The sequence below is a fragment of the Polyodon spathula genome, unplaced genomic scaffold (assembly GCF_017654505.1).
Source record: "Polyodon spathula isolate WHYD16114869_AA unplaced genomic scaffold, ASM1765450v1 scaffolds_3527, whole genome shotgun sequence".
NCBI lineage: Eukaryota > Metazoa > Chordata > Actinopteri > Acipenseriformes > Polyodontidae > Polyodon > Polyodon spathula.
This window is the reverse complement of record NW_024474987.1, coordinates 1-10,834: the sequence shown is the minus strand read 5'-3', so window position 1 is coordinate 10,834 and position 10,834 is coordinate 1. Positions and strand designations below refer to the sequence as shown.

General features: G+C 43.6%; 3 protein-coding genes across 3 annotated transcripts; all 3 read right to left on the bottom strand.

Moving 5' to 3' along the window:
- Nucleotides 1–454: 454 nt before the first annotated feature.
- Nucleotides 455–1,149, bottom strand: LOC121312086 (E3 ubiquitin-protein ligase TRIM47-like). Its single transcript, XM_041244103.1, has one exon. The coding sequence runs from the start codon at nt 1,124–1,126 to the stop codon at nt 533–535; it is 594 nt and encodes a 197-aa protein (XP_041100037.1). The 5' UTR covers nt 1,127–1,149; the 3' UTR covers nt 455–532.
- Nucleotides 1,150–2,065: 916 nt separating this feature from the next.
- Nucleotides 2,066–2,637, bottom strand: LOC121312085 (E3 ubiquitin/ISG15 ligase TRIM25-like). Its single transcript, XM_041244102.1, has one exon. The coding sequence runs from the start codon at nt 2,624–2,626 to the stop codon at nt 2,066–2,068; it is 561 nt and encodes a 186-aa protein (XP_041100036.1). The 5' UTR covers nt 2,627–2,637.
- Nucleotides 2,638–7,913: 5,276 nt separating this feature from the next.
- On the bottom strand, nt 7,914–10,828 carry LOC121312084 (tripartite motif-containing protein 16-like). Its single transcript, XM_041244100.1, has 4 exons — nt 10,733–10,828; nt 10,419–10,578; nt 10,046–10,111; nt 7,914–9,545 (listed from the first exon to the last, which is right to left on the bottom strand). The coding sequence occupies exons 1-4, from the start codon at nt 10,826–10,828 to the stop codon at nt 9,010–9,012; spliced, it is 858 nt and encodes a 285-aa protein (XP_041100034.1). The 3' UTR covers nt 7,914–9,009.
- Nucleotides 10,829–10,834: the final 6 nt, after the last annotated feature.

The following is a 10,834-nucleotide window of genomic DNA, read 5'->3' as shown; positions in this document are numbered from 1 at the left end:
CCTACACCAAAGAGGGTGAGTGTGAGATTGAGTGTTGTTTTCCATGCAAGCCCAGTTTGTTCCCTTTCATTTGATGGGAGACACTTGCATGTCACCCCTACAGTTATGGAGCTGTGCGCACAAATTTGAAAACAGGGAAAACAAGCCAAAATTGGCCTGGACCTCAAAGAGTTTTAAAATAATTGCTTGGCTTTGCTGGGAACTTCATGTTTACACAGTTTAACCAATTAAACTATAATATCTTAAACAATGAAACAGACATATGATTCTATAAAATAACCAAATATACAAAATACTAGCAATATAAATTATAATATTTTTACATTAAATTCCAATCTGCCTCCAACTACCCAACTCAGCTTGAAATACATTTGAATCCATAAAAAAATAAAAAATAAACTACAGCTCTTTAAATAGCTCTTAATAGACATCAACCATTTTTGATCTAATGTGAAACTGTATAACCTAGTAAACAGACATGTTAAATATCCCTGGGAATTCTTATCTTCTAGGATAGCTACAAGGAAATGGTTCAAACCGTTACCTGTTTCCCAGTCCTTTCTTTCTCAGCTGAGACTGTATCATGGCTCTTGTGTTCATCTTGTGTACACAACATGCAAATACATGTCTGATCGGTTCTGCAGAAGACCTCCAAAACCTTTTGGTGTTCAGTACAAAGCTTCTGCTCCAGATTTCCAGTTGCATTGATCAGCTTGTGCCTCTTTAATGGAGTAACCTCACTGTGTGGCTTGATGTGTGTTTCGCAGTAAGAGGCCAGGCACGTCAAACAGGAGTTTACAGCTTTGAACTTTCTCCCAGTGCAGAAATCACATGGCACATCTTCAGGTCCAGCATAACTTTGAGCAGGAGGAGGATTGAGTCCTGTCTTCTTTAATTTCTCCAAAACTTCAGCCAGCATGGTGTTTCTGCTCAGATCAGGCATTGGGGTAAAGGTCTCTCTGCACTGGGGGCACCTGTAGACACTTGTATGATCAGTCTGATCCCAGCAGTTTTTAATACACCCAATACAGTAACTGTGTCCACATGATGTAGTGACTGGGTCCTTCAATAGCTCCAGACACACTGAACAGCTAAACTGATCTTCTGTCCACAAGTCTGAAGCCATTCTTGCTGCAGTGAGACAGAGAGACCGACGATTTATGGTGTCTGTCTTTACAACATTTCGACATTCTCCGTGTTATATAAAGCTCTAAGAGGCGGGGTTTGGGATTGAGGCCAGGTTTTGATAAACAGGTTGAGCAGAAACTGAATTGCGTGTCAAGAATGTTTCATGTCCTGAGATTTCTCCTGCAGTAGAAGAGCGTAGAGAACGGGCTGGAGCGTATTCAGACAGCATGTCTGAAATGTACTGAGGAGCTGGGCCATGAAGGAACAACACAACAAGATCTTCAAATCAATCGTGCTTTGGGATTGGAAAATAGTGTTCTGTTTAAAAGTCTCTGATGAGTGACTGGAGTGGGAGCCTCCTTACAGCATAACAACATGTTCCTTTGTGACAGGACTTTAAGGTCAATGGTGATTCAAGGAAACATTGGGCATGTTTAGACTGCAAGTATGATTATATAACTACCTGTACACAGGGGTAGATCTCAGCCCTGTATACAATACAAACAGGATTCGATTGTGCAGATCTGCTGTTCTGTTCAGTAGGTTGTCTTTGTCCACAGGTCTCAGCACTTTAATGAGTGAGCACTGTTTCCAGTTTAATATAGAATGATATTTCAGTGCATTCACAATGAGCTGCTAATGAACATGTCATGAAATCAATCCTAAACAATTTCTGAATCCTCTCACCCACCTCTCTTCACAGCCTCTCCTACCCCTGTAACCCTTCCTCTATCTCTCTATCTCTCCCCACCTCTCCCTTCATCTACCTCTCTTTACCCATCTCTCTTAGCTCTTAATATACAATTAAAATCTGATCTAATGTGAAACTGTATAACCTAGTAAACAGACATGTTAAATATCCCTGGGAATTCTTATCTTCTAGGATAGCTACAAGGAAATGGTTCAAACTCTTACCTGTTTCCCAGTCCTTTCTGTCTCAGCTGAGATCAGTATCATGGCTCTTGTGTTCCTTGTGTGTACACAACAAGCAAATAAACATCTGATCGGTTCTACAGAAGACCTCCAAAACCTTTTGGTGTTCAGCACAAAGCTTCTGCTCCAGATTTCCAGTTGCATTGACCAGCTTGTGCCTCTTGAAAGCAGCCCCCTCATAGTGTGGCTTGACGTGTGTTTCACAGTAAGAGGCCAGGCACGTCAAACAGGATTTCACAGCTTTGAACTTTCTCCCAGTGCAGAAATCACATGGCACATCTTCAGGTCCAGCATAACTTTGAGCAGGAGGAGGATTGAGTCCTGTCTTCTTTAATTCCTCCACGACTTCAGCCAGCATGGTGTTTCTGCGCAGATCAGGCCTTGGGATAAAGGTCTTTCTGCACTGGGGGCAGCTGTAGACACCTGTATGATCAGTGTGATCCCAGCAGTTCTTAATACACCCCATACAGTAACTGTGTCCACATGGAATAGTGACTGGGTCCTTCAATAGCTCCAGACACACTGGACAGCTGAACTGATCCTCTGACCACAAGTTTGAAGCCATTCTTGCTGCAGTGGGACAGAGAGACTGATAATTTCACAACAGACAGAACTGTTCAAAGCTTTAAGAGGCAGGGTTTGGGACTGAGGCCAGGTTTTGATAAACAGGTTGAGCAGAAACTGAATTGCGTGTCAAGAATGTTTCATGTCCTGAGATTTCTCCTGCAGTAGAAGAGCGTAGAGAACGGGCTGGAGCGTATTCAGACAGCATGTCTGAAATGTACTGAGGAGCTGGGCCATGAAGGAACAACACAACAAGATCTTCAAATCAATCGTGCTTTGGGATTGGAAAATAGTGTTCTGTTTAAAAGTCTCTGATGAGTGATTGGAGTGGGAGCCTCCTTACAGCATTACAACATGTTCCTCTGTCACAGGACTTTAAGGTGAATGGTGATTCAAAGAAACATTGGGCATGTTTAGACTGCAAGTATGATTATATAACTACCTGTACACAGGGGTAGATCTCAGCCCTGTATACAATACAAACAGGATTCGATTGTGCAGATCTGCTGTTCTGTTCAGTAGGTTGTCTTTGTCCACAGGTCTCAGCACTTTAATGAGTGAGCACTGTTTCCAGTTTAATATAGAATGATATTTCAGTGCATTCACAATGAGCTGCTAATGATCAGTCATGCTGTGCTATTGACAGTGCTATGGCAGGTGAATCAGTCCCATGCTGTGCTATTGACAGTGCTATGGCAGGTGAATCAGTCCCATGCTGTGCTATTGACAGTGCTATAGCAGGTGAATCAGTGCCCATGCTGTGCTATTGACAGTGCTATAGCAGGTGAATCAGTCCCATGCTGTGCTATTGACAGTGCTATAGCAGGTGAATCAGTCCCATGCTGTGCTATTGACAGTGCTATGGCAGGTGAATCAGTCCCATGCTGTGCTATTGACAGTGCTATAGCAGGTGAATCAGCCCCATGCTGTGCTATTGACAGTGCTATAGCAGGTGAATCAGTCCCATGCTGTGCTATTGACAGTGCTATAGCAGGTGAATCAGTCCCATGCTGTGCTATTGACAGTGCTATGGCAGGTGAATCAGTCCCATGCTGTGCTATTGACAGTGCTATGGCAGGTGAATCAGTCCCATGCTGTGCTATTGACAGTGCTATAGCAGGTGAATCAGTCCCATGCTGTGCTATTGACAGTGCTATAGCAGGTGAATCAGTCCCATGCTGTGCTATTGACAGTGCTATAGCAGGTGAATCAGCCCCATGCTGTGCTATTGACAGTGCTATAGCAGGTGAATCAGTCCCATGCTGTGCTATTGACAGTGCTATAGCAGGTGAATCAGTCCCATGCTGTGCTATTGACAGTGCTATAGCAGGTGAATCAGTCCCATGCTGTGCTATTGACAGTGCTATAGCAGGTGAATCAGTCCCATGCTGTGCTATTGACAGTGCTATAGCAGGTGAATCAGTCCCATGCTGTGCTATTGACAGTGCTATAGCAGGTGAATCAGTCCCATGCTGTGCTATTGACAGTGCTATAGCAGGTGAATCAGTCCCATGCTGTGCTATTGACAGTGCTATAGCAGGTGAATCAGTCCCATTGCTGTGCTATTGACAGTGCTATAGCAGGTGAATCAGTCCCATGCTGTGCTATTGACAGTGCTATAGCAGGTGAATCAGCCCCATGCTGTGCTATTGACAGTGCTATAGCAGGTGAATCAGTCCCATGCTGTGCTATTGACAGTGCTATAGCAGGTGAATCAGTCCCATGCTATTGACAGTGCTATAGCAGGTGAATCAGTCCCATGCTGTGCTATTGACAGTGCTATAGCAGGTGAATCAGTCCCATGCTGTGCTATTGACAGTGCTATAGCAGGTGAATCAGTCCCATGCTGTGCTATTGACAGTGCTATAGCAGGTGAATCAGTCCCATGCTGTGCTATTGACAGTGCTATAGCAGGTGAATCAGTCCCATGCTGTGCTATTGACAGTGCTATAGCAGGTGAATCAGTCCCATGCTGTGCTATTGACAGTGCTATAGCAGGTGAATCAGTCCCATGCTGTGCTATTGACAGTGCTATAGCAGGTGAATCAGTCCCATGCTGTGCTATTGACAGTGCTATAGCAGGTGAATCAGTCCCATGCTGTGCTATTGACAGTGCTATAGCAGGTGAATCAGTCCCATGCTGTGCTATTGACAGTGCTATAGCAGGTGAATCAGTCCCATGCTGTGCTATTGACAGTGCTATAGCAGGTGAATCAGTCCCATGCTGTGCTATTGACAGTGCTATAGCAGGTGAATCAGTCCCATGCTGTGCTATTGACAGTGCTATAGCAGGTGAATCAGTCCCATGCTGTGCTATTGACAGTGCTATAGCAGTGCTAGGTGAATCAGTCCCATGCTGTGCTATTGACAGTGCTATAGCAGGTGAATCAGTCCCATGCTGTGCTATTGACAGTGCTATAGCAGGTGAATCAGTCCCATGCTGTGCTATTGACAGTGCTATAGCAGGTGAATCAGTCCCATGCTGTGCTATTGACAGTGCTATAGCAGGTGAATCAGTCCCATGCTGTGCTATTGACAGTGCTATAGCAGGTGAAGGCCATTCTTACTGCAATGACACAACAAACGACACTTCCCTGTGTTTCTGAATTCCAGTAGTTATAGTTAGCTCTAAGAGGCGGGGTTTGGGATTGAGGCCAGGTTTTGATAAGCAGTTTGAGCAGAAACTGAGATGTTTGTCACTGTTTATCATTCACTGAGATCTCTCGTGCTCTGCACACATATGAAAACATCACTTGTTGAGAAAGTGTTCTCTTTATATAAGCCCCTTCTTATTAAAATACTGTCTCTGTGTTTCAGCCACTAGAGCAGAATCTCGTCCAGGGAATCCTGTGGCTCTTCTCTCCCAGTTTATAAGATTCCAATGGAGGAGCGGTGCAGTGATGTTAATACAATACTAAGAGAAAGGAGGAAAGATATCACATTGAAAGTGCTGGCCTCGTGATTTTAAAACCCGTTCTTCTGCCTTTATCCCAGTTTAACACAGCATGCTATGCATGTAGATTCAGTAGCAGCATTTCAAAGCAATGCAATATTTCGAGGTGATATTTCTGCTTCTCCCGCCCCCCTGTTGAAATTCAGAATCAGAAGGTGTGATTGGCATAAGAATGTGTGCAGCATTGCCAGTCTGTGCTTTAGATCTACAGAGCTATTGAAACAAAGTGAAAGAGCAGAGCTGCTGCATGGAGAGGAGCTGTGCATTTCCAATGAGGGAGCTGCTCAGTCTGTACAGCAGCTCCTTCTCTTCCTGTTCGCACACAGATATTCACTTTTACAGCTATCTTTCCACAGCAGCTCTCTGCGTCTTCAAAACAGCTCAGGAGAATCAAAGAGGAGACAAGCATGCAGGGCCGGCCTTACCCCGCACTCAGCCGGACTGTCGTCACATTGAAAGGGTTCATTAGGTACGCAAAACGCTCAGGGTGCAAATCAGAAAGCAGTAGCGCCAGGGTACCTCATGACCGGCCCTCACTCCTGCCCGTCCCAGGACAGCAGGCTCTGTCGTGTGGGAAAGTGACAGCAGCCGTGTCGCAGCGCGCTTTTCCACAGCTATCAATGACATCTTTGTTCAGCGAGTCAAAAAGCTACGTGGACAAAAGCAGACTTAACAGGTAACACTGCGCTGGAAAATAATGCATCGTGTTCGCAAGCCTCTTCATTCAACGCGAAAGACAAGCTCTGCTAGTTTAGAAACACATTGTGCTGATTCAAAAATAGCCCTGCTTCGGTTACAATGGAAACCCCTCTTTGGCTGGATGCAGATAATCACGGGTTTAGACTGAAACCAGGGGCGCCAATAAGGGGGTTCAAGGGGTGCAATGAACCTGGGCCCAGGACACAGGGGGGCCAAAAAACACAAAAGCAATTTACAATCGAGTTTCTATTAAAATAGATATCCTAGAGAGAGCATATAGCGCTGCTGTGATTGGATACAAGCTGAGAGGCTGCGCTGCTGTGATTGGATACAAGCTGAGAGGCTGCGCTGCTGTGATTGGATACAAGCTGAGAGGCTGCGGCTGCTGTGATTGGATAAAAGGTGAAAGGCTGCGGCTCTGTGATTGGATACAAGCTGAGAGGCTGCGGCTGCTGTGATTGGATACAAGCTGAGAGGCTGCGGCTGCTGTGATTGGAGACAAGCTGAGAGGCTACGCTGCTGTGATTGGATACAAGCTGAGAGGCTGCACTGCTGTGATTGGATACATGCCTGTAGTGTTCTTTGAGCAGCTTCACAAAAGTATTACCCTGCTATCATTGGCTCCTTCAACTGGCTGGCAAACCTTTGAAAGATACAGTAGATTGAATTGCTCTGTTTTATTCTTCTTGCATCAGACCCAGCAGTCACTGGACAAAGACCTGCATGAAACAGGCTGCTCTGCTGGTATTGTTGAGTTACAAAGACCTGTATGAAACAGGCTGCTCTGCTGGTATTGTTTAGTTACAAAGACCTGTATGAAACAGGCTGCTCTGCTGGTATTGTTTAGTTACAAAGACCTGTATGAAACAGGCTGCTCTGCTGGTATTGTTTAGTTACAAAGACCTGTATGAAACAGGCTGCTCTGCTGGTATTGTTTAGTTACAAAGACCTGTATGAAACAGGCTGCTCTGCTGGTATTGTTTAGTTACAAAGACCTGTATGAAACAGGCTGCTCTGCTGGTATTGTTTAGTTACAAAGACCTGTATGAAACAGGCTGCTCTGCTGGTATTGTTTAGTTACAAAGACCTGTATGAAACAGGCTGCTCTGCTGGTATTGTTTAGTTACAAAGACCTGTATGAAACAGGCTGCTCTGCTGGTATTGTTTAGTTACAAAGACCTGTATGAAACAGGCTGCTCTGCTGGTATTGTTTAGTTAAAGCAACACTGTGTGCTCATTGTTATAGTAGAATATCTTTTATGTGTGTTTAACATTTTCACCAAAGCTTTTTTGTGCTCTTCACATTTCCAGAGAGCAGCTGCTGTTGACAGTCCACTTAGTTTATGTTCATTTCAGAAGTAGGTGCAGAACAAAACATTTATTGAAAATTAAAACTTTACAAAATATTTAAAGGAAAAGTACAGGGGAAAAAAGGTTTGCATTAATTTAAGCACAGAAACATAAAATAAAGGGTATTAAAATGGTGCTTATTTACATTCATGTTTTGGTTTTAATTTAAAACGTGATTATAAAGACTGCTGACATTAAACAGTGCTTTGAATAATAATAAACAATAAAATTAACAAATAAACTTCTCACCCTCTCTAAACAACTTGATTTAACTTGATTTAAGCTACAATAAAGAGTCTTTAATAAAACAGCGCTTAGAACAGTCCTCAAGGTTGTGTGAATAGGGCCCTACATTTCCAATGGAACCACACCAAGTGAAAATAATTGCTTTCAATCAGGCTCTGCGCAGCTGCACAGTTTGTCCTGAAGAGGGCGACAAAGGCCAGGCTTAAAACACGTTTCTGCTTTTCCACTGTGGGCAGATTGCACATGTAATGCAGTTTGATTGGGATTTACGATATCCATGGAAATGTCTTCTTTCTTGTGATGATATTTCACTCACATTATTGTTCAAATAAGCAAACAGTTATAATATTGAAACTTTGAACTGCCTGACGAGTAGACCCGATGCATTTAATTAAATGCTCGTTAGGGTAATTATCCAACCATTTCAGAATGGGATCATTTACAAACAAAATTCTAATAATAACACGAGGAAAAGGCATCTTGTACCTATTGCTTGCCTGTATAAAGGTATGTATGAAGCCCCAGGGTTTATAGATTTGCCAGATGCACCTAAATCCCAAATAGTTCAGCTAGATACTATAAATATCTATAAATATCCATTTGATAGACAAAATCCAATTCGAAACAAGATCATGGTTTTCTGAGAATCTTGCCCGTCATGTTTTTCAAACCTGCACATTTGAGACCTATGTAGCCAATGGAAGTGCAATATAGGAACACATTGTGGGATTATTTAGTGAGCTACAATCACTTTAAGAGATACTTCTCAGTACTTGCTGTGGGAATTCTAGCACTGTGCAGAGATGCCAACTAAGTCTGCCACTTGGTGCTGTGTATGTGTTTGTAATCAATAAATACTCAGGACATATTGAACATTTGATGCTGAAACAGCTGTCCAGTTGTGAGTGTTTGCAATTACAAAAACACTCCCCTGACAGATTAAACAGTAAAAATGAGGCTGCCTCGGCCCCAAGTGTAAAAACAAATAATTCACCTCGTTTCACTCTGTAGGGGGCGCCGTTTGACCCCCTAACTTTCATCCAAAGTGGTGTCAGATTGAACATTCCCTTCAGCTGAGGAGTGGAGAGGACAGACAGGGAGTTCAATACAAAGGGTTTCTTACAACACAAGACAGTCTAGTTCAGCTGGCAGATTGTTACTCTGGAACCAGAACCCAAAAGCCCAAACCCAGGATAGAGCGGCTCAGTGAATGTGGTTTGGAATCTGTGCAGGAGGGTCATTGTGTCAGAGACGCCATAAAAGGACAGAGTGCCGGCATTAAAGTCCAGATACACTCCTATTCTGGGGGAGAGGGGGGCAGTTATTGCAGTTTTATTGTTATTGTGCCAGGCAGTGTAACTGAAATCAGAGCAAAACAAACTCCAGGACTTGTCATTGTATCCAAGAGCACAGGAACAATCCCCTCCTTTCCTGCAGATTCCTTTATATGTGACTCCTATAGAAGCCCCTCCCCCACTCCACTCAATCTCCCAGTAACAGCGAGTCCCAGACAAACCCTCTCTGCAAAGCACTTGTTCCCAGCTATCAAATCTCTCTGGGTGATCATCAGCACATCGCTGGGTCTCTATCCTCCGTGTCACCTTTCTATTCTCTTCATACAGACTGAGCTCTCTATGCGCTGTGTTGGGGTCCAGTGTGAGCTGACAGGAATCTGATTGAAGAGAAGAGGACGGGTAGAGGAGGGACGGTTAGAAAAGTCAAATCACTGAGAAAATCTCCACTAGGTTTGAATGGTACAGAACCAACACAAAGACAGACTGATCAATACATATTACAGCAGGGTCTTTTTATAAAGGCTGTTTCTGAGATATGGCTACAGCTTGAAAACAGAAGAGGCATTGAGGTACAAAGGGACAGAAGGGAGTAAAAGGATTATTTGTATTTTGCGTGAGTTTGTGTGAATTCATTTTGCAGCTGGCAATCAATGCGCACAGTAATGATGCTAATCATTGTAAAATATGATATGCTCCCCTCCAGCAAGTATTGGGACAGGTGAATACATGCATATCCACTGGGGGGGGCATTTGTTTATATTTTTCCCAGTCAGATCTTCCTCTACCTAAATATCTTGGTATCTGTGAATAGTGTTAGCTGTTCTCACAATGGAGTGACACATCTTTCAATCAAATGTTTCAGTGAAAACAGACTTACATTTTAAAAACTCAGCTCTGTTCCTTGGCTCTGGAGCCTGCAGACTGTAAACTGCAACTTCATTCACTGAGAGAAAAAAGGAGAGAAATAGAATTGAAACACACAACAGTCATTGTCTGCTGCATCCTCAAATCACTCCCTCCTCCCTGCATCATCAGTCCCCCTCCTCCTTTCTCTGTACTGTCTCACACAATGCAAACCTTATTTTAAACTGTGTGTGATAGGTTGTGTGTGTGTGTGCGTTTGGGTGATAGGCAATGTGTGTGTGTGTGTGCGTGCGTATGTGTGATATTAATGTCTTGCAAGTCTTGTCCATCCTCAAGCCATGGTCTATTTGAGAAATCTCTACCAAAGGAATCTATTTCACACCAACCTGTTGTGCTTATTTTGACTAATTCCCCCTTGCAGAAGTCCTCAATGTGGTCTTTAAGTTCAGATACAGCTTTCCTCACGGCCCCAAAAGAGATGTCTGTATTGACAGTAACGCTGGGTAAGTCTCCAGCTTCAGGAGGGGCACAGAGAGACTGGAAATTCTACAACAGGAAAGTGGAGAAAAGGAGTTTTCAGTGAAACAGAATGGGCTCCAAAACATTCCTGGTGAAAAGCAAGGATTCATTCAATTGGAGAGGTCTGTCTGAAAGCGTCCCAGTTATGTACTTGAGATTTTCTAACAAGCAGTGATGTTACCTGTAGAAAATGGATGTGATCCTCTGTCTCTGAAAGCTGTTTCAGCTCAGCTTTTCTCCTCCTTAGCTCAGCAATCTCCTGCTCCAGTTTCTTCATGCGTCC